General features: G+C 40.9%; 1 protein-coding gene across 1 annotated transcript in view; it reads left to right on the top strand.

Moving 5' to 3' along the window:
- The window catches only part of xirp2a (xin actin binding repeat containing 2a), a 60,363-nt gene extending 36,229 nt beyond the window's left edge, over positions 1-24,134 (top strand). Inside the window, exons 3-10 of the mRNA XM_077550640.1 lie at positions 4,500-4,645; positions 9,833-9,970; positions 12,503-12,589; positions 12,740-12,806; positions 13,092-13,195; positions 13,434-22,521; positions 23,791-23,924; positions 24,007-24,134. Coding sequence (XP_077406766.1) covers positions 4,500-4,645; positions 9,833-9,970; positions 12,503-12,589; positions 12,740-12,806; positions 13,092-13,195; positions 13,434-22,521; positions 23,791-23,885 — 9,725 coding nt within the window. The 3' untranslated portion in view covers positions 23,886-23,924; positions 24,007-24,134. The remainder of the gene's footprint in view (positions 1-4,499; positions 4,646-9,832; positions 9,971-12,502; positions 12,590-12,739; positions 12,807-13,091; positions 13,196-13,433; positions 22,522-23,790; positions 23,925-24,006) is intronic.
- Positions 24,135-24,423: the final 289 nt, after the last annotated feature.

The following is a 24,423-nucleotide window of genomic DNA, read 5'->3' as shown; positions in this document are numbered from 1 at the left end:
CGCTTTCATCTGTGAGCAGAAAATCAGCCTCCGTGGCTGACGCTTCAATTAGTCGAGCTCATTTGGGGCGCAACTGTCAACCAAAGACTTTGTTCAATAGCACAAGATTGGGTCGCTTGCGGGCGTGTGGTGTGTGCAGAGAGCCGAGAGAGAGGTGTGACACCGCTGGGTTTAGCTCGGGCAGTATTCTTGCCTGGCCACGTATCCCTTAATCACTGAAATAACTCGTTTGTCTCTGTCTCACCTCAGCGGGAGTGTGGCAGAGTCAGGGAGGCCACTCACTTTCTGAATCCACAATTCTGAATCTGAAAGTTATCTTTTCTCATCTAAGAAACTAGGCGCGCTGATAGCGACCCGCCAGGCTTCTCATTTTGTCTCGCTCTGTTGGTCATTGTTATTTTTAAGTTTCTTGGATGGGTTGTGACAGTGAAGACAAATTCCTTCCGTTTTACATACATGGCTAATAAAGCTGATTTTAATAAAAGTGGTACATTTAAATTTAACAGTTGTACCTACAATGAAGTTGTCAGCAGTTTTCCTAGTACCAAGAGCACATAAGTTATCAAATGCCCGTAATAATTAGGATAGTAAGGGAGTTATTTTATGTAACATTCACACAGCACAGACCTGTACACACAACTCCCCTTCCCTTACTAAATCTTTCTCTGTGCAAGAGAACATGATGCTGCAGTAACAGGCAGTATATAAAAAGGCCTGGTTTATTTTCTCAGCCTGAGCCTGGCTAGCTCACCTTTGAGCTATGGCAGTTTTGCAGACAACATAGCATTGAAAGAGGCTGTTGTCACTGGCGTCATGCATCAAAAAGCGGGTCTCTGGCTCTGTGACAGCTCCAGACCATGACGTGAACATTCATCTCTGGTGATAAATGAAGCCGTTAACCTTGTGCTTCTGTCACCATGCCGGTTTGAGGTTTCAAGACAGCCTCAGGTGTAGGATATCTGACCTGTATTTATAGGATAGACTCAGTAGAAAACTATTTATTTTCAGATCCCACTGGCTGCCTATTACTCATCACACACTAACATGCCACACGTAACAGAAATCTTAAACTGCTGTCATGAGGACAGCATGTTTTTATCATGTGATGCTTGAACCGTAGTCATTAATACCACTCAAAGTCAAAGTCACACTCTAAATCAGGTGGGGAACATTTTCCCTGTCGGGAGTTATTTCCGTTTTGATCCTCAGGGGCCAGACTAGATTACTGTAATTGTATTCATAATAAAATATTAATATGATGCAATGATGTTCCAGCACACAGCAAACATATTCACCTCTAAGTATGAAGATGAATCAATAAATGCACACCATGACACAATTTCCTATACTGCTTGTCCTTCAAAGGGCTATGAAGAAGCTGGAGTAGGAACAACAAATAACAAGACCGACGCGTAGCATATTCACATCTAGTGTCTTCAGGTAAAAACAAAAAATTAAACACTGCGTTAAATTGATTAAACCATTTGAACACCTTATTCCGACGATATCCACCTTTTGATAAATTGGATTAACGCACACAGACTATTTGACTGGAAAGCAAAATCATCATGCATGTTTATACCGGGTCACTACAAATGCCTGTGACGTGTGGGGAGGTTCATTAATAGTCAGCATTCATTCTCAGGAAAATGTGAAGATGAGACTATATTTCAATTATGGCTTTGATTAAAATGTTTTTTTCTCAAATCTTACAAGATGCTTCAATCAATTCCACAGTGTTGATGTGATAGCAAGAAAGTCAATAATATTTTGTATAAAATCAAAGATATTTATGTTGTATTCTTGCTGATCACGCTCTTTAAAAAAAAAAATTTAAATAGCATTTGGTCTTATTTTTATTTCTACATATAGTACTTTTCTGCACACATTTCTGCCTGCATCAATTAATGTGTGCCTATCGCCACAATTGAAGCACTTAAGGCGCACTGCCACTCTTCCTTTCTGCACCATTTATTAACAGAAAATATGCAAATTCAGCTGTTTTTATGATGAAATCATTGAAATTATTTGACTGAAAAGGAAAATGAAAAATAATTTAATGTAATCATTATTAGTGGAGGCTCTGCCTCCTCTTCCTGCCCTGACCGCACATCCCTGCCACTGTTCCTAACAACCTCTTACATACTTACTTACTTAATTTACTGACTTACTTACATAAATTTAACAAGAAAAAGAAAGCTGTGTAGGGACTGTGATGGGTAAATACATTCATCTTAAAGAACTAACAAAAAAAGGACCATAATGTTTGTATTTTGTTTGTCCATGACAATAAAAAAATAAAATAAAATAAAACAATACATTAAATATACAATAGTTTTTAACTGTAGCTTTCATGATCCTGACGAAAAATATTACTAGTGTGCAGTAACTTGTAGAAAGGTTTGCAAAAACCAAAGTAAAGTTTTGTATCTGTTAAACCAGACTTTATTTAATCAACATTGTTCACGTGTATCAACTCGACCGCATAGACTGTTTATGTCACTGACTGCCACATAACCCGCATATGAGATGTTGTCCATGTAAACACTCAACTTTTACTAATTTGTATTGAGGACCACAGCCAACCAGCAACCTCTTCTTTGTTGAAAAATCAACATACATTTTTTTCCTCGTATGTTACCTAAATAAGATGAAAGAAGCGTCATATCACCTCAAACTCAAAAGATATACAGTACATGTAGCACTGCCCAAAATTGAATTGTATCCAATGCATGTAAACCGGGATTAAACACAAAAATGTAAACAATTGGAGTGACCAAAAACTACATTATATTGGTGAGCCAATTCATTTGTGCATGTACAGGTACTGAGTCAGCCTGACATTGATGTTTTTGGACTGTGGGAGGAAGCTGGATCCATCTATGAATTCTGTTCAGGGTCAGGGTCAGCTGCACTCTGTCAAAAGTCACCCAAATCAGGTGAAATAGTTAACCAGGGTTACTTATTTAACCCCAGCTCATGGGGTTAAGAATTTGACACAGCACATTGGGTGAAGATTTTGATTTTTAACCAGCAAAGGCTACAAACTAGTACTACCCATACTGATGAGTTACCAAAAACTGTTTTACCAGGTTATCAGTATAGCTGTGGTTAAAATTAATTCAAATTTTATTACCAACATTTATGAAGAAGAAGCAACCTTCCCCCGCAAGGTCAACATAGCAAGTGACTCACATGATATGTTGTTGGGCACAGTTTTTAACCTCAATCTACACATTCTCCAAGGGTGGGCCATCCACGCTGACTAGCATTTGAAACACTAATCTCTGTGTCTCCTGTCAACAATGTTTTCCATTGAGCCAATCCAAGCAACCACCAATGAATGAATGAATAAGAAGTCAGGGCAAAAATGTCTGTTCAGAAGTTAAGACTGCTTTCTCTGTTTTAATGTAGACCAACTTATTAAAATAAGTTATAATGTGTTCATGGAACAAACTCTTTTTTTTTTTTAATTTATAGAAAGCCCTTGATTTTAACATGTACCTACCTACTAACGCCATGAATCTTTTTTTCTTTTCTTTTTTTAAAGAGTTTCCAGCTCTTAAACCTATGCTCCTAACTTTTGAGTGACTCTGAAGAGTGTCTCAATTCTACAAAGGAAGTGAACATTCCGTCCTGATGCACTATATATTTCATACGTACAATAATACCTTATTATGCCCATTCAAATTGTGATTTAAAAGAATGATTATAAAAGTAGAGTTGATTGGGGTTGTGGGTTAGGAGCGTATCATGACACGTGTTGACCTCAAACCTTTATTGTTTCCGTAAACACTGTACTGTATATACTGCACTAAGCAGATTTAAATGTTTAGCGAGAAGCTGCACAGCCAAGCACAAATAGAAAGAAATAAAAGCAAGCAAAGAGGATGGCACAGATGGGATCTTTATTGTGCCCCAATATGTTTTTAAAGACGCAGGTGCTGCAACTCTCTACAAAAAGTTCTAATGACTTTTACCATTAGTGCACACACAGTGCATGTGCAGCAAATACTGTATGTGAGCAGCTGATGACAAGAGAACAAGGCGTAGGATTTCAGAATGTCCAGAGGTTACAGCCTGTGCAGATAATGAGAGAAAATCATTTTCATGTAGGTTTTTCTTTCATCCCACCACATTGTTGCCACGAAAGACTGAATGCGTAAAGAGCTAAAAGGTCCAGTGTGGGTGTGTGCTGAGACGCGGTGCTGAGACGCGGTGCAGCGTTCTCTGTTGCTTAATGATGCTTTGTAGTGCAGAAAAGTCAAATACAGAATCAATGGTCTCCTCTAATTGGTAGTCCATGGAGGTGCATTGAGCAAAATAAAAAAACATAATCTAGCATGTGCTTATTGACGGCTTCGTTACAGAGTCTTATCTTGCGTCTAAATATACAGTGTTGATAAGAAAAAATAATGTCAAATAACGGCATTATTGCCCAGCACTGATGACATTTTATTCACATCTGAGGCCATGTCTTCATATTTGTGTGTATGTAGCTGCAGAGCAACAGTCCATCCAGGGGAGTCGGGCTCCAGACGCTGATGACCGTGAGACCAGCGAGTCTGTATCACTGAAAGAGCGTCTGGCCATGTATCAGGCTGCAGTGTCCCACAAAGAAAGCAGCAGCTCCTCCTCTGCAGCGGTAAGTACGGTGAGGTACATGCAGTATTTAGGGGAAGGCATGGTGTACTGGCAGCTGTGCACAAACGGACTAACCCTACTACATACAATGTTGATAGGAAACAAGAATAAAAACTGTGACGTGATTATACATTCCATTCCAATTGAAGCATGGAAACAACAATTCTTCACCAACCAATCAACAGACAGCAGTGTGTCTTACTGCACCCATGCAGAACCCGCTTCACAAAATACTAAACATCTGCAACACTCTAAGTAGAGCAAATAAATGTCCCTAGTCAAGCCTTTATACTACAGAAGCACATGAAGTTTGCGTCTAGATTTAAAAAAAAGAAAAATGAAAAAAGAAAAAAGAAAAAAGCAAGCAATGTGTATTTTGAGCTCCTTGTCATCTTTATGATGTTCATAAACTGTTGGTAGTTCCTCTCCAATGGCCTTTTTCAAATACCTTGAGAAGCAACCTGGATTGAATTACTTACTCTAACAGAATGTAAAATTATAGCTCCCAAAGCAGTGTTCAAGACTATATTTGACTTTATTATATATTGCACTAGGGCTTGACAAAATCCTAATGTGAAATTTGCTCACTGCTCAGGTAAGTCCAAACACGCACTGGTGAAGCAAATCACAGATAGTCACTGTATGGCAAAATTAACACAGGAAATCAGTCATTATTTGAATGTCATTTTGACTGCATCCTGAGTAAGGATTAACACCCTAAAATCAACAGCAAATTAGCCAAGGTCATCATTTATATATATATATATAAATTCATACAATAAAAAAAAAGGCTGAAACAAAGTATACATTATATGTATTGATGTGGACTCAATCAATTAACATTTTGACTGGCCAGCGGCCATTTAATTTGGTACACACAATGACAATGTTTAATTTAATGTGAAAGTAGTGTAGCTGTGCTTGTTTAATAATGCATGTATTTACATTTTGCAGTGTTGTAGGCTTGCATTGCAACATGCTGAGTGACACTTTTGTTATGTTGGTTACCTTATTAAACTGCACTAGAAAGACAACATATTGCATATACTGAAATTATGATATGCAGTTTAACACTACACCACAAATCTTGTATTTAATTTCCTTAAATGGTGCATAGTACATACCCTATGTTGTGGCAAGTACAAACTCCAATTCCAATGAAGTTGGGACTGTGTGTAAAATGTAAATGAAAACAGAATACAATTATCTGCAAATACTACTAATATTCCATTGCTTACACTACAAAGACAAGACATTCAATGTTCAAAATGATGACCAGTAAAATAAGCATTAGCTGCGCTAAATTGCGATACAGCATTATCTTTGCTCTTACAGCCGTCTCTTGGTTACAAGTCTTCACAGGAAGCCTTTTAAGACCTCAAGTTTTACCTCCATTTCGCTTCAGAAAGGGTTTGTTGTTAGTGCCTTTTTAGGCCCTTTAAAATTGCATCAAATACACTTTACAAACATACATCCATCCTTTCTCTGTGCCGAGTTCAAAAATTGTGCCATAATGTCACATAAAAGCAGTATGGGATCCCGGCAAGGACAGCTTCAAGCAGGATGCACTGAATCATTTCCGTGCACTTCACTGTTATAATGGCCAGTGTTGCAGTGCCTCAACCTCCCTGACCTCACTTAATGCTCAGTGTCAGGCCTCTTGTGGCAACACTGACAGCTGAGAGCTCGGGCCCGATCTGCCAGACAAAATCTGCATGGGATTTTCATTTCCTCCCCCACTTTCTTCACTACCTTAAGCGGCTGTCGTTAGCATATCCACACAAATGTGACAAGGTGCCTCCAGAACTCCAGTGTGCCCTGTCGATCATCCAACTAAAATAAACAGTCTATGTTGAGTTTTCTTCCCATATCAAATACTGTACAGCATGATTAGTCGATGTGGGATTACATTGCAACACACTATATGCTCGCCAATATGCAACATTGAATATGTAAACGCAGGCCCGGACTGAGGAGGCGGGATTTTTCCCGTTTGGACGCCGGGGGGGGGGGGCGCTGTTTATTTCGGGCCGCGAGTTTGTTTCAAAAGCAGCAATTAAAGTGCTTTTGGTAGAGAGACCTAGCCAGATAGAGTGACAAATTTAGAGTGGTCTGCATTTTCCTGCGTGGTCGGACTGAATGATGGACCTTTTGGCCGCTATTTTGTGCAGAATGGATCATACGCATTTTTGAAGCAAGCGCCACACTCTCTCTCTCTCTCTCTCCCTCTCTCGCTGGCCGACACTACAGCCAAACAAGACACTCATAAAAAAAAGTCATGTCAGATAGCAAAAAAGACTGAAAAAATGCGATATTAAAGGAGTGGGGCTGACGCGCCAAATGCGCCCCAACTCAAATGTATAATTCATTGCAGAGCCCTAATAGAAGTGCATGTGCCTCATGGAGAAGACAGTCAGCAACACCAACACATAAACAAACAAAATAAGGTGTAAATAATGGTCCAATAGCATATTTGGTTGATAATTTTTTCATTTAGTGTTGTGGTATTTGTATTTGTTGGGAACAGTAGGTTACATTGATGGAGAGAAAAAAAACATTCTGCCCCACTAGAAGGAAGAGATAAATAGTAGGGCTTAACCTGATTTTAGGGATTTAAAAAAAATATGTATAGTAATTACATTGAAAACCAATCTAGAAATTACAAGTTTTTAAATGTGACTGAAACTAGCTTTTGCATTTTGTACCCAATTTTGTAAACCCTGCCCTTGCTAATAGTAATTCAAGCAATATTCCAGCACAAGGAAGTTAAAGTGTGATTGCAGTTCATTATCTGAGCTCTTAAAAATTATCAAATTTGTCTTGTACCTTGCTGAATTAACTCCTTATTTAGGCTTTCTGTTTAGAGAATATGACAGGTGGTTAAATCAATTTCTTTAGCACACTTGACTTCATTTATGTTTTCATAATTGTTCTGATATACTGATTGTGATCTATTAAGTTATTTAATTTTTGATCATATACAACATAGCTATTGACGTTGGTTACTTATTCGAATGTTTATTCTATATTAGATTGATGTATTAATACATATGAAATATACATCTTCATTAAAACACTATAAACTAAAGTGGGACGGTCTGAGCCTTGAAACTCCAGGGCTGAAAATGAGTCTCAGTCCAGCCCTGTGTAAACATGTAGCCAAATAAAAATGTTTCATAACACCAGGCTTTTACTGAGTATCTCCATTGGCCACCAGAGCAGTCCTTCAGTGTACCACTTGAAACCATGCCACCCCCATTCTCTTAGCTATGGGTCAGGACTCATAACAAAGTAAAGAGATGTATGCCCTTTACTTTATTTGAACAAGCCTATACTGTCAGAAATCATGCAGGTGTAAATCTGTTGTCTTAAAATAACAACTGGACAATGAATTATAGTGAGTTCAGTGTATGATGTAATTGTAATACTTCAATGTTACAAGCTGAGAGTAGAACTGCAGCAGTCCTGTTCATTAAGAGAATACTTTATATTTAGACCTGTAAGTCCATTTCAACTTATACTTTAAAATATACAGTGATGGATGTGAAAAGATGAATTTATCTCACATAACAGTCCTGTCTGTTTTTGTTTTCCTGGAAATTAAATGTGCCATAAGTGATTAGTCACTAGTCATTAGACTTTGACATTGACAGTATATCCACATCATATAGAATAAACGTGTGTCTATGTTAAACTATTGCTTTTGCATAATATCAATGTGCTTATGGGTCAGTGATTGATAAGTGTTTTTTTTTTACTGTCTCTTGTAAATTGCATTGACCCCTTCATTTGCATAATGCTCCAACTCATGCACTCACATTATACAATTCAGACACAATAAGAGTATAAGCTGATGTTCTAAAATGTTGCTATTTCGCCAGAGCTATAGACTACACCTAATATTTTATTGGGATAGTACTTCTAATCTACCTTTTGCCACTTCTTTGAAAGTGAATCAGGCTTTTGTGTTTTCAATCCTTGACAAACATATCATTTCAAAGCCTACTACAAAGCACTGGCACGCTTTTAAGTTGGATCGTGAAATACCTTACCTAAAATACCTTTCAGTCTGTGCTGCTGCATGGACAAGAAACATTGAATGTTTAATATAGTAAAAATAAATAAACTAGTTATGAATAGCTGTTGGAATAGCTGCAAGGACAATTCTCAATTCACCCAAATGGTTAACTTGAGTCAGTCTTTTACACAGCAAATGCAAAGTATTTGAACTATACCCTGCCTTTAGGTCCTTTCACAACCAAGCATTACATCTCTAGCTGTACAAAAGAACAACTTTTTTGGAAATATTCTCTCATTTTCATCAACATGTTCCAAAAACATGAGACATGGGTAACAAAAGACTTGGGGTGGGTGGGGTGGGGGTTGGGGGGCTGAAGAAAACAAACACGTTTGGAACATTCTATAAGTAAAAAGCTTTATTGGAAATAGATGAGTGGGCATAAAAGGAACATCCCCAAAAGGCTCAGTTCTTCACAAGCAAGGATGGGGGCAAGGTTCACCACTTTGTGAACAACTGCATGAGCACTTAGTCCAATAGCTTAAAATACACTTCTCAATGTACAGTTGCAAGGAATTTAAGGGATTTCATCATGTACAGTCTGCAATATAATCAAAAGATACAGAAAATCTGGAAACATCTCTGCATGGAAGAGTGCAAATACTAGACTGACCTGCCAGCAGTCCTGACCTGTCTTCCTTTGAAAATGTGTGCTGGATTATGAAGTGCAGAGTGTGACAACAGAAAACCTAAACAGTTGAACAGCTGAAGTACATTGTACATCAAGCAAGAATGAAAAATAATTCCACGTACATAGCTTCAACAATTACTGTCCTCAGTTCCCAAATGCTTATTGAGTGTTGTTAAAAGAAAAGGTGATGTAGCGCAGTGGTAAACATGACCCTGTGCCAGTTATTTCAAACGTGTTGTAGGAATCAAATATAAAATAAGTGATTTTTTCCCCTCAAAAATACCAATCAAATTCTTTACTTTAAACATGAAATATCTTGCCTTTTTAGTGTATTCCACAAAATGTTCTGTATGTTGAGTTAAGTTTGTATTTAAATTTTACACAATATCCCTACTAAATTGGAATTGGGGTTTGTAAATGGCGTGAACGTTTGCATTAGATTTTTCTGATCATTTTATTGATGTATTTTGTTTTCCCAGGTGATGGAGGAGTCTGAGGCCTGTTCACTGCCAGGTGGCCTGGCCAGTGTGAAGAAACAATTTGAAAACCAGAACGTTGCCTCATCATCTTCCCAGTCCAGCAGCACCCAGTTCCATTTTCAGCAGAGAACCGTGCAGGTGAGAACGACAACACAATTGAGTTGTTGTCATTGACATAGTTGTTGAGCCCAAGATTAGGCAGTGTACTCTTTTTGTATTACAGTATTCTGTGTTCATACTGTTGACATTGTTAACATTTTTTGTTTTATTCTACATTTGACCTGTTTTCGATTTCATTATAGATGTGTTGATGAAGGTGTAATTATGTTGACCTAATATAACCTGATGAGTAATGCTTTTAACATTCTTGCTATCTTTTCTACTGTTTTCCCAGACATGAGAAAGTTAATATGTTTCTATGTTTATCTAAGAAGTCTAGTTGCTGTTCGTCAGAAATCCGGTTTTCAAAAGTTCAAGGATGATCTAGTTTACTGGGAAAATGCAAACTCATTCTGTACCTCACGGGATGACAACAGAGGCGTTTCCTCATGTTTTGAATAAAGAGGCTGTGTGGGCAAAAGAGGACACACACATTGGATGACACTGCTTAGGTGGTATGCAATTGTGTGACCAGAGATCTCTGTAATAAATCAACCTTGCAAGGACCCTCTTCACCAGAATCTCATCTTGGAATTATGTGAACACGCAAAAGATTAATACAATTAATGGTAATTCCTTCAATACCGACTTGTTAACTAAGCTACATAGCTATACAGTAGGTGTTTAACGATACACAAAAAAAAAACAATTCTGTAACTTATACAATATATATATATATATATATATTGCTGGAAACATACCTGAGCCAAGCTGCACATTGCTCTTGTTTTAGCCACTCCGGTTTATGGGTTTACAGCTGATTGTAGCTATGACGCACTTGGTGCACATGTAGCCTACTGCACACGTAGTTCCTGGCAGAAAATAAGCACACGCATCTTTAATTCCGAACTTTACCCGTGCATATTCTTGTACTAAACCAAACGTCCTGTACCAAAACGGTTTAATGCAAAGCAGCTGTTTTGTTTGTTGTTGCTTTTGTTGCTATAGTAACTCAGTGCTTTAAAAAAGAAAAGAAAAAAAAGGCAGAGGCAGTAAGTTTTTCGTGATTAAAATAACCTGTAACCAAAAAACCCAGGTGCTTTGCTTGTGTTCCAGTGCACTTTTGCTAGCATTAGCACTCGAGGCATTGTAATCAACAATGATAAATGTTTCTGACAGAAATGTCTACAGCAATTTTTCAAGTCCTTGGAGCTGCTTGGAATAGCAGCAGGTTCATGTTGTTGTCAAGTGGATGAACATTATCCAGGAAGACAAGTGGAAACAATGTTCTGTTGTTAGCCCTTATCCTGGTTAGCAAGCTGGTGCTCTCCTATCAGTCCGTGTTTTTCTGGTCTTGTCTGCTTTCCATATTCGATCTGCTACTGTATTCAGTCAATCACTATTTTGGGAGCTCAACTCTATTTACTAACAAGTGGAATTAGTATTGCACAACTACATCTGGATTTACTATGAGCAGTTATTTCATCTTTCATAATTAATTTGTTTAGGCCTTATTGCATTAGTGAATTCAGGTAATGAAAGTGAAATGGATCTTGGATCATCAATTCTTCACTACTCTGCATACAGCAAATGCCAGAACATGTTACATCTGCTTCTGCTCAATCCTAGCAAAGCAAGGTCAAATCTGGCCCTCCATTCACTCTCCCCATCTGTTCATTGAGACGGAAAGCAGAGTGGATGCACTGTGCGTAAAAGACCTTGCTGAATGCTAAATTTTACATTGAGGTGTGTGTGAGAAATGCCTGGCTCTGTTTCATCGACTGCGTGTGAGTGCTCTCGTGTCTCAGCAGAAAGCACTTCCAGTCAGATTTCCTTCACAGATGTTTTATCCAGGATCTATGCCATGTTTTTAAGCTGGTTGAACATTCAAAAAGATATAATCCTGACATACTCTAAGTGGTTCCAGGGGCAGAGGCTGTCTTTTTCGTGTTAACTGCACTGGGAGACAAGCTCAAATACTCTACCACTTGCTCACACGCCTTTCATTTTGGAATAATTGGCTGATACATTTCTTTACAATTTAAATAGGAAATCACTGGGTGTAATTCAAACTCTGCTGTGCAGCAATAAAAATATGTCCACAGACCATGAAAGGCTCTTATTAAGCTTTATGAAAATGACTCTCCGGCTGTCTCAGCTTTCAGCAATAGAGGTTTATAGGAGTGTACTTATATACTCATCAACCACGTATTGGGTACAATTTAATGACAACCAGTACAAGAACCGCATCAAAATGTACATGCTTGGACGATGACAAGAGTACAGTTGTGTCTGTAGTTTGCAGTGGTGGAGAACTGCATTGCATCACCGAGAAAATAAAACACTGCTCTTTCAGTATGACACAGCTCGTTTTGACTTCACTGGAAACTATAACCATGATAAAAGACAGTTAAACTAATCGGTAAATTAGCTATCATGTCACTGCAAAATCAGAATTTTTGATACATCTCTTTCACTGGATGTCATTTGATTGTACCAAATAAAGTGTTTATTGAGCGAATGTTGAGAGTGCAAGAGGGATTCAGTCAGTGTATTTTTCTCATTTGAAAGGAGGTGTCCCGCTCCTCCGAGGTGACTATGCGAAGCACAGTCAGAGAAGATGTCCCCTCCACAAGCATCTTTCAAAATATGCAAGAGGTATTTGGTGTTGCAAATCACATCCATAAGATCCTGGACTCTCTGCTCCATGATATGTCCTGAATAATACAAATATTCTAAGCAGTTCACATAGCATAGATCAAAACCCTGTGACTGTAAGCATACTAATAATTTGCCTTCTTTTTGCAGATGATCCATGAGGAGAGACTGCACCATAACAATGTGTCTGCAAGTCACGGAAATGACAATGAAACAGGTTAGTTCTCTCTGTCTTCTATATTATAATATGCATTTTTCATGCATATTAATAATACATCTATAAGCCATCCCGACGATTGCCTGTTCAATGCACAGGAACAAAAAATCAAAGAGGCAACGTATGCATGGTAAAATATTAGAAAGAGGAAACTGAGTAATTGCAGCTGCATGGTTCCAGAAAATGAGAAGTACCCGGGTTTTTAATGAAATAATTTATTTCAATTTCCATTCCCCACACTGTGAAGGACTTAATGAGGGAACCATCATCTTGTGTCTAATTCAGTTAAGCTTGCTGGAGGAGAGGACCTACCAAAGGTTTCCACGCAGTCTTTGAAGCAGCAATATGAAAAAAACATCGAGGAAGCCACGCCAGCTAGTGAAATAAAGGTATTAATTGTTCCCCTGATCCATCCAGTCTATCAGAATAGACAGTAGTTTTATTAAATAAAAGTAGAAATGATGCCACATGAAATGATCATAGATGTAACTTCCAATTTGATCAACTGCAAACTGAAAATAGACATGACATTTAATTGTGAAACTGTTGACATTACTGGCCCTTAGAATGATAATGTGACCTTACTTTGACTGTTTTTCTTGCCATGCCCACTTATGAACTGCTTAGGTCGATATGGATTTTAACCAGTTTCAATGGATGCCAGTTAGCCAGTTGCCCAAAGCTTCAACCATGATCAACCAGCAAAGCTCCTCCTCTGTAAAGACCACTGCCTCATCTGCAGTGTCATCAGCAACACATGAAACAAAAGAATACTTTCCTCCTCCTCCTCCCATGAATCTGCTGGAGATAACGCAGGAACCCCTTGAGAGTAGTGCCCAGCCCGACAAGCAAGCACCCCCGTATAAAAGCAATGTTAACAAGGAACAGTACTTTAAACAAAAAAGCATGGCTGAACTAAAGCGCCTCTACAAGCATATTCATCCAGAGGTCCGTAAGAACCTTGAAGAAGACTACCAAAGCAATCTTACTGAGTCAGAACAGACTCAGGAAACGGTGGGGGATGTCCAGCAGACATGCTTCATGTTTGAAAATGAGGACTCAAGTGGGAGTACGAGCCCTGATCGAGAATCTGTGGAGTGGGATGAGATCCTCAGAGGAGAAGTGCAATCCAGGCGCTGGATGTTTGAAAACAAGCCACTGGACACGATAAAAGATGACGCCCCTGATGAGAATGATGTTAAGAATATTGCACAGCAGGAAATCATTGCTGGGAAGGATGTCAGATACACAGCATGGATGTTTGAGACTCAACCCATGGATGCATTGGGGAATGAGACACTTGCTTCTTCTGAGCAGGTACAAAAGGTGACTGATCTTGCAAGAGGTGATGTTCGTACCGCTACTTGGCTCTTTGAGACGCAGCCGCTGGACTATCTGAATAAGATCTACCAAGAAGATGAGCAGGACACTGTTACCACAAAAGACATCACCGGAGGCGATGTGAAAACTGCCAGGTATCTCTTTGAGACGCAGCATCTAGATTCAATGGGCAAAACAGAAACCATTGAGGAGAGCCATTTTTTGAGCCTGAAGTCTGAGCTGGAGGAGGTTAAAGGGGATGTGAAGACAACCACTCGCATGTTTGAGACTCTGCCCATGTGCGTCATCAGGGGGGATTCGGGAGAGATGCTGGAGATCACAACTATTCGTAGGGAGGAGACTGAGAAAGGAGATGTAACGACATCACGCTGGATGTTTGAAACCCAACCCCTTGATACTATCAACAAAGACCTTGCTAATGTAAAGCTTATCTGTGGGATTTCCATGGAGGACAACATTCAAGGGGGGGTTAACAAAGGTAGATGGCTTTTTGAGACAAAGACTCTGGACACCATCAAGGATGAGGAATGGGAGACCACCAAGAATAAAAGGGAAGAGATCATTGGAGCTGATGTAAGGAAACACTGCCTGGTTTTTGAGACCCAGCCTATGGATACCCTGAAAGATAATGCCAATGCTCGATTTTTACCCTCTGAGGAGATAATGGGAGGTGATGTGCAGTCAGCAAAGCATTTGTTTGAAACAGTGCCCATGGAAAATCTCAAGGAACTAATGGACGTGGGGAAACTTAAAAAAATGGAAGCAACTGAAGAAGAGAAGGGCGACGTGAGGCATCAAAAGTGGGTTTTTGAAAGCCAACCTCTGGCCAATATACGAGAAGAGAAGAAAGAAATGATGAGAACTGTGAATATTGAAGCTCTAGATAAAGGTGATGTGGTAAACTGTAAAGAAAGGTTTGAACGTATGGATTTAAGTAAATGTGAAGGGACACAGAAAATTCAAGTCGAGGGCGTCACAAGTGGATCCGTGGAATCCAACCGAGTTCTTTTTGAATCCACGCCTTTGTATGCGATGCAAGACAGTTCTGGCCATTACCATGAGGTGAGGACTGTGAGGCGAGAAGAGATTGTCAAGGGAGACGTGCATAGTTGTCGTTGGATGTTTGAAACACGGCCTATTGATGAGTTTGACGAAAGCCTAAAAAAGTTTCAGATCATAAAAGGTATATCGAAACAAGAGATTGAGTCAGGGGATGTTAAGACAGCCAAATGGCTATTTGAAACGCAGCAGCTTGATGCCATCAAACATGTTGATAGTGAAGAAAGGGAGACTAAAGAAGAGACTGAAATTGAAAGAGGGGATGTTAAGACTTGCAGGTGGCTTTTTGAAACACAACCAATGGATGTCCTTTATGAAAAGGCTGAAGATAGCGAGGCAAATGTTCAGGAGGTGCAGAGAGGTGATGTCAAAACATGCACTTGGCTCTTTGAAACCCAGAGTCTTGACAACATACGTGACCATACAGAGTCTGAGACTATTTTAAAAACCTGCACTGTAAACCAAGAAGACATCCAAGGAAAAGACGTGCGGCTGGCCCGCTTTCTTTTTGAGACAGAAAATCTTGAAAACCTAACTGGCGAGGATAGTGGTTCTTTCAGAAGGGTCACAGAAATCGACATCCAGTCAGGTGACGTTTCCAGGATGAAGTACATTTTTGAGAATCGTTCATCAGACATAGTGAGTTCCACCTCTGAGGAGACAATGCAGTTGTTAAAGATGCAGCAAGCTGAGGACATCCGCAGAGGCAATGTGGTCAATTGCACGTGGATGTTTGAGAACCACCCAATTGATACAATCCACGATGAATCCAAAGAGGACAGAGAAATTCGAACAGTCACCGATGTTCAAGGAGGTGATGTTAACAAAAGCCGGTTCACTTTTGAGACTTTCTCCCTGGATCAAATTAAAGACGAATCCACTGAGTCCGATATTTCAAAACTCACAAGTATCTTTAGAAATGATTTAGAGAAAGGGGATGTCAAAAACTACACCATGATGTTTGAGACCCAACCTCTGTATGCTATCCGTGACAAAGAAGGCCATTACCATGAAGTTACTACAGTTACCAAAGAAGAGATCATGAGAGGAGATGTGGTGGGTGCCCGGTGGCTGTTTGAGACCAAACCCCTAGATTCTATTAGAGACTCAGAGGAAGTGTATGTCATAAAATCTGTTACCGAAGAGGGCATCAACAAAGGAGATGTTAGCTCTGCCAGATGGAGGTTTGAAACACAACCTTTAGATGAAATCACAGAGGAAATAAAAGTGATGTCCAAAACAGTTGCAGACATCCAAGGTGGTGATGTGAGGACAAATAAGCAGCGATTCGAGACAGACGAGATGTCACAAAAATACATCCGAACGGTTAGTGTGAGTGAAATCCAAAAAGGGGATGTCAGATCGGCCACGTGGATGTTTGAAACACATGCGATTGATGAGCTTGGCGGTGAAGGAGCAGAGTATGATGGTATGGAGAAAGTAACAAAGGAGGAAGTGATGAAAGGTGATGTCAAACAGTCTGTGTGGCTATTTGAGAAACAGCCGCTCGACAGCATAAAAAAGACGGATGACACAGAGCTTGTGATTCAAAGGGAAGAAATCCCACAGGGGGATGTAAAGACAACTACATGGCTGTTTGAAACAACACCTTTCCATGAATTCAATGAGAGGACTATGGAAGAAAGAGAAATTGTAGGAAAAAGCATTAAAGAGACACTTGAGGAACTTTACTGTCAGAAAATGGTCAACTCTCAAGGCATCCTTATTGAGGCAGATGAAATTGGCGATGTCCGCATGGCCAAGTACAAACTAATGAACCAGGAGACCCCCGAAATTCAAAGAGAAGAGATCATCCGCGGGGACCTGAGCAACATAATGTTGAACCTCTTGAATCGCAGGGAGACAACTGAGAGAGGGATAACAATAGACATCGAGGAGAGGGGCAATATCAACACCACAGTGGATCAACTGTTCAACCAAGAGAGAGAAAGCAATATTGAGAAAGAGGAAATTATCCATGGGGACATTCAGGAGGCCATAAACAATTTGCTTAGGAATGAGCGTTCTTCCAAACGTGGTATTCTGATTCAAGAGGATGAAAAAGGAGATGTGAGGATGACAATATATTCCTTGTTGAATAAAGGGGAAAGCGCAAGTTTGGAGAAAGAAGATATCATTCAAGGGAATGTCAGCAAAACCCTTCACCGCCTCCTCTCCAACTCGGGGGCAGAGGACCCCAAAAAGATAAGGGTAGGAGAAATAGAAAGGGGTAATGTCAGCTTTTACACAACATGCATTGAGTCTGGTGCCTTGGACTACTTGAAGCAGCTTCAGTCTGAGACAGATGAAACTGTGCAAGCAGTAGAAAAAGAGTGCATTATTGGTGGGGATGTTGAGGAAACCAAAATCTTGCTCAGAAAAAATCAGCAGGAGATAGGTCGCACAGTGGCAAAAGATGATATAGTTCCTGGTGATGTATGCAGCATAGTCCAAGTCTTCATGACAGAGCCCACTGTGACTTACCGAACCCTGGAAAAACAGGACATTGTGAAAGGTGACCTTAGTGCAGCCTTGGATTCATTGAGTCAAGCCATTAACCAGAAAGCGGCGATAGAGAAAGAGGAGGTGGTGAAAGGAGACATACCCACAACTTTAAGATCGCTCGAGAAGGCTCAGCATCAGCTCAAAGAAATGGAAAAGCCAGAAATAATCAGAGGAGATATTAGAGGTGCTCTTGACTCACTTGAGAAGTCTGCAACTACAAAAATGGAAGTTACTGTTGAAGATTTAGTGCCAGGTGATATCAAAGGAACCCTCAAGTCCCTGGAGGAGGCCAAACGTGCGGTCAAGGAAGTTGAAAGAGAGGAGATTGTCAAAGGAGACATCCACAATGCCATGCAAAGTTTACACGAGGCCTCCAGTGAGAAAAAGTCATATCAGCACCAAGTGAGTGAACAAGGGGATGTTAAGGGAACGATTCAGCTCCTCCTTGAGCCAACAACCAGCCCAAGGATGCAGCGCCGGGGGAGCATCGAAGGAGATGTGAAAACATCCATAAAAACACTCTATGAGGGACAGGAAACAACATTATTGGACAAAGAGGAAGTAGTGAAAGGGGATGTTCAAGGGGCGATAAAGTGCCTGATGCAAAGAAAACAGTATTCAAAGCCAAAGCGTATTCACTCAAAAGCAAAGGCTCCGCAGAAAAATCCACTAACTCTAAATCAAGTGACACAGGAGCGCTTCTTTGAAGAAAAGCAGAAGAGCATAACAGGCAGTTCAGACACTGCTGTGAAAAACCTCTCTCAAAGCGTTGAGTCGCAAAAGCACAATGAAAGCAAACTGGTGAAAACACAGGTAATTACCAATGAGGCCTCTGTGACTGTATCCAAAACAGACAATACTGCTGGGGCCTCTCAACAAAAGAATATAAAAGAGGTAAAGCCCAATGTGCTGCCCCCACAGAAAGCACAATCCCCTAAGCCCATTATGATAAACACTAAACAAACATCTAATTATGAGCAAGAAAAAGCTAAAACAGCTGACTTGAATACAATTAAAGGGGTGCACACCTTAGTGCAGTCAAATGTTTCAAACAAACAAATATGTGAAACAAAGAAAGTTCAAAAGATACAGACGACCGACGTGCAGGAAACTGTCTCTCATAAACAAAATGTCACAATAACTGAGCATACAGCTAAAAAGCAAACAGGGAATCAGGCTTTCACACAAAATAAAAGCTTTAGAAACATGAAGAGTGATTCTAATCTTGACATGGTGACACGGGGCATGATCAAAAAAGGGAAGCCGGAAATTCACTTCCCTCCACCTCCCTTATCACCACCTCCTCCCTCGGAGTCTGAGCTTTCTCTCCCTCCACCGCCATCTCCAGTGCTGGAAAGCCCAGCATCCTGCTTGTCCCGAGCTCCCACCGCAACGCAGGAAAGTGACCTTCCACCACCACCACCGCCGCCTCCTGTTGAAAGTGGAAAGTCAGAGCCAGAATTTTTCCCGCCTCCTCCTCCAACCTCTTGTCCTGGACAAGATTTTCTTCCTCCCCCACCCTCACAAGAGGAACTTAATGCAATGCCTCTACCTCCTGCTACAAATCCAGCGAAGCCCATTGGTAAACCTTTGTTTAAAGTGCCTAAACAACCTGAGGCACAAAGGCCTGTACCGGTTAAACCAAAATGGCAAAGAAACGTACAGACTCCATTGCAACGTCCCACTCAGCTTCACCTTGACCAAGAAAAAACAACAACCACATCCCTCACAGAGGTTAAAGTTCAGAAAGGTGCAACAGAAGCAAGCCAGCAGGAAGAACACAAGAATATTCAATCGGACAAAAAAGTAGCAAACCTCCCTTCTGTCAAATTGATGCAAAAATCAAGCCCACAGCCACCCAAAAAAATATTTTCTCCCCCCATGAAGTTGCCAATGCCTCCCGAACCAGCTCCTACACCAAAGCCGAGGCCGTACGCTCACAAATTTAAAACTCCCTTAATGCTTGCAGAGGAAAAATACCGTCAGCACAAAATGGAGAATGAGGAAACAGGGACAAGTACAGTCACAACTCCCACCTCTCCCCCAGTAAATATACAAGCCCCCACCAATGATGACAGTCTTCAGCGTTCCATTTTAAATGGGACTGAAAAAGTAGAGAAGACAGAAGCAGCGAAAGCAAATGTACAAGAAGAAACTTCAGTGCAACATACAGCCTCCAAGAAAATCCCATCTCAGATTCCTCTGAGCAAGCCATTGATCTCTGTGGCAAATAAGAAAGTGCCCCCAGTATGTTCCAATAATTCTTTAGATCACAAGCTAGCTTCTAGTAAGACCTCGTCAGGAAAATCACTCTCCTCAAAAGTCAGCACATTAAATCAACCTGCACCTGTGGTCGAGAGTCAAGCTTTTTCCCAGTCTGAACATGAATCCTCAAATGTACAAGCCCAATCATGTGCTACCATTGTCACCTCTTCAGTTACTGAGCAGCAGCAATTTATTAAGAAGTCCAGGGCTAGTAATATCGCTGTCACACACAGTGGTCTATCTCAAGAAAACATACATGCCCAAAGGCAGGCTGCAGCCAAGGTGAAAACCAAAGATGTGAAAAATGTCAATGAGGTGGTGACAAAAGACGGAAATATTCCACCTTCTCAACCTACAAAAATTCCCAAGGTAACGCCAAGTTTCAAGGTGAAAACCTTTAAGATGCAGACTGACAAAAAAGATGAGCAACACAACACATTGGGACAAACAGAGGCAAAGAAAAGTGAAACGCACTTACAGCAGCGGACAAGTAATGTGTCACAGAGGAGTGAAACAAAATTGACCCAGGAAAGCACCCACGTGACATCGACAGAAGTGAGAGAGACCAAAAATGTGGTGCCCATTAAGGAAGGAAGTTACATGAAGTCTGGGAAACACGTCCCTGTAAATGAAGCTAAAGAAAGCCAGCCACCAGCAGTAACTGTTTTAATGCCCAAGAAGGCTAAGACAACATCTGTGTCCCAGGTTCAGCAGGACATAAGGGCACAGCAGGTCCAAAGACAACAGGAAATGGTCATGACAGAGAGGATGGTCCAGCACAGCTCTCAGAGGCAAGAAGCTGCTCATATGCACCAAAAACAAATAAATAAAGAAGCTGCAGAAATAAGCAACATGCAGACAATTTCGGGAAAGTCAAAAAGTGACATATCTGCTAAAATGACTCGTATGGATCAGGCCCATTCAGAGGAAATGCCAGAATTAGAGAAATGTCACATAACGCAGAAGATGCTCACTCAAATCAAAGAGTTCGAGAGCATACCAAGCAAGATCGACTCCACCACTGTCGGCATGATTATAAGTGATCTCCCTGACTGGCTGCTTGGTTCAGATGAGAGAAAGAATTTAAGCGCAATTGCTCAAAAGTCAAATAAGAAAAAGTTGAAAGATATGGTGGTTTATTTAAAGAATATTATTCAAGTTAAGCACACAAATCTAGAGCAGAAACTGACAGCTGTGGAGATGAAAGGGAAAGAGTTGCCTCCGCCACCGCCCCCAGTTGCTCCAAAACCAGATCAGAAGGTCTTCAGTGGCCTGACTACAAAGTCATCAAAAATCAGCGTCAGTTCATCCAAAACAGAAAAGAAAGGGTCTGAAGAAAAAAAGCCACTGCACGCGAGCAAAGTGCAACATGAGCTGATTGAGACAGCGGATCAGAGAGTCCACTCCCCATTGGCAAGCATCCGCACCCCCTCTCCCACCTTCATTAGCATTGAATCCAGAAGAATAGAGTCACCGCTCAGAGGTACCCCGTCACCACCGCCTTACAAGTCTGTCGGGACGCCTCCGCCTACAGCTCGTAAGCAGTACACTGCCACATCCACCTTCCGGGCCACGCCATCTCCCACCATGAGCCGCTCTGAGAAGCTGATGAAACTGAAAGACGCTACCTCACAGCTTTCTTGCAGCCCCACTCCTCCACCTCCCATGGCGGCACCAGACCTATCTATGGATTGTGGAGCGCAATCATCTCCGCCTCTCAGACAGGCAACTCCCACAATGAGGAATGAGCAGTTATTGGTGAATGTGGCAGAAGTGGGCGATTCCATGATGACAGTGAAAGACAAAAAGTCTTTTTTCGAGGAGGCCCAGAAAGCAGACATAAACAAGCCGTACCTTCGGAAGGATCCGATTGATATTCCTGAACGCCTTGAAGGTGATACTGAGGAGAGTGCTCAGGTTTTGACTGTAGAAATCCTGAAAGAGGATCTTCCAAAAGTAGACATGACAAAGCTGGTAAATAAATTTGAGTCTACAAAAGCAACAGTCTACTCCAGGAAGGAGCCAATTGTGATTACAGAGAGGCTGGGGAGCGACACTGAGGATACAGAGACCGACCCGCACACCCCGCGAACAGAAGAAGTGTCAACATTCAACGTCAAAGCGATAAAGAATGTGTTCGAAAGTGGTGAGCACGGCTCCCAAGCAGCCCGAGACCTGCGAGAACAAATTGAAAAAAGAGAAGCAGACTTTTCACACTCGAAACCAGTGGACCAGTCTGAAACATCCTCGCTAACTGAGCGGTTCTGTAGCATGGATGACTTTGGGAACATGATGAGGAATGAGGTGCATTCTCAGAGCTCTGGCAGCTCTGTGACCCGTGGCAACCCTCCATCCTACGCTGATGTGGTGAGAGGCAGAGTCGTAACCGTTGCTGTGCCCTCCGATGCCTCCAGTGAGGAGCTACTGAGAAACTTCCAGCAGTCTTGGGCTGAGAGCCAAGGAAGCTTCCAGAATGTAGGCTTCAGCGTGGTGGAGCAGAGGAGTTCACAGATTGTCACACGTCAGCAGGAGACTGTCGTGATGGGTAATGCCAACATTGCAGCATGAGGACACTAAACAGGCGTGATGGTGTGTTTTGGCTTGTAACATTTTAATACGTCATGTAAAAAGAAACATTTGATTAACCCTGCTTTATCATTGTTGTTATGTGCATTTTGGTGTTTTCAGCAGTTTCTAGGTAGGTGCCTTGATTCAAGCAGTTTCACACCGAATATTCACAGCTCACATATTTTCCTGTTTGTTCATGCCACTTAGGTGTGATTCTAGCAATGACACTAACATATTGAACTAATATTTCTCACACTTGGTTGTGTGAGATAAAGCAGACTTGAGTGACTTGTCTAATTGGATTGCTCTGACCAACGAATCAAAACAGAAAATGCTGACGTCATTGTGGCCCAGCTCTCACTGGTTTGAATTCGGTACCATCCAATAGTCTGTGGTTTTCCAGATTGCACTTTGAGTAATGCATCCAGGCTTGCGATATGATCTGCATTAAGTCTAATTACTGTATCCACAGTGGCACTGCAAGAATGTTTTAAATACAAATAATTTCAGAAAGGTTCTGCTGGATCCGGTACCAGGTTCGTAAGGTCCAGCTGATCAACAAAAATATGAATGCAACACTTTTGTTTTTGCTCCCATTTTTTATGAGATGAACTCAAAGATCTAAAACTTTTTCCACATACACAATATCACCATTTCTCTCAAATATTGTTCACAAACCAGTCTAAATCTATGATAGTCTTTGTTTTTCTTTTTAAAGAGAAAAAGGTTTCATTTACCTTGACTTTGGAACATTTTTGTCAACAAAGATTAGAAGACAAGCGGATTTTTTTAAAACTAAATCTGTGATAGTGAGCATTTCTCCTTTGCCGAGATAATCCATCCCACTTCACAGGTGTGCCATATCAAGATGCTGATTAGACGCCATGATTAGGGCACAGGTGTGCCTTAGACAGCCCACAATAAAAGGCCACTCTGAAAGGTGCAGATTTGTTGTATTGGGGGTGGTGGGGGTTCTGGGGACACACAAAAAACAGTCAGTATACTGACTGGTTGCACAGATTTTTTATTTAATTTTTTACATGAGGCTGATTGATCCCAAACATTTCTTACAACAATGTGACTCCAGCAGTACTGTCAGTCAAGGATTTATTAGAATTACTATATTTTAGATTTTCAACATAGCTCTTGTATTGCATGTCATTGCCGCTTGAAAATGTTCTTTAAGATGCATGCTGTTGTTACTGTATGTTCATGTAAATCAACATGGCATCTCCTCTGTGTGCAGAAGATTCAAGTTCCAGATTCCGAACTGTGCAGGGTGTGTCGGAAGAGGGTGTACCCCATGGAAGCTCTGATTGCAGACAAGCAAAACTTCCATAAAAGCTGCTTTCGCTGTGACCACTGTAGAGGCAAACTAAGGTGAAGTGACCCGATATTGTAAATATTTTATTGTGCCTATTTCCTGAGAGTTTACCTGCTCTTTGTGCTCCTTCTTTAATAGTCTTGGCAACTACGCATCTCTCCATGGACGAATGTATTGCACGCCACACTACAAGCAACTCTTCAAGTCCAAAGGAAATTATGACGAAGGATTTGGACAGAAACCACTCACAGAACGATGGAATAACAACCAAAAGGTTTCATTTGAAACGACTGCAATCAAATCAGTCTCGCCTGAAAAGAAAGTCAAGAATTCTACACATCCCACTGCTCAGAGCAAATTTATTTATAAGGAATGTGACACAAGCTCAGCCGGAAGTGGACAAGCCAAGTCCACATGTAAGATTTCTGTTGTGTGGCCGCCCCAAACTGATTCTCCCAAGAGGTCCTTCACTATTGAGGAGGAGCTGACGTTGATGAAGCCATCATGGCCCCCGACAGAGGCTGCAGTCCAACAAAAAGAAGTCACTGAGCCATT

Source organism: Vanacampus margaritifer, chromosome 1, assembly GCF_051991255.1.
Source record: "Vanacampus margaritifer isolate UIUO_Vmar chromosome 1, RoL_Vmar_1.0, whole genome shotgun sequence".
Classification (NCBI taxonomy): domain Eukaryota; kingdom Metazoa; phylum Chordata; class Actinopteri; order Syngnathiformes; family Syngnathidae; genus Vanacampus; species Vanacampus margaritifer.
The sequence above is the reverse complement of the archived record's forward strand: the minus strand, read 5'-3'. Positions and strand labels throughout refer to the sequence as shown.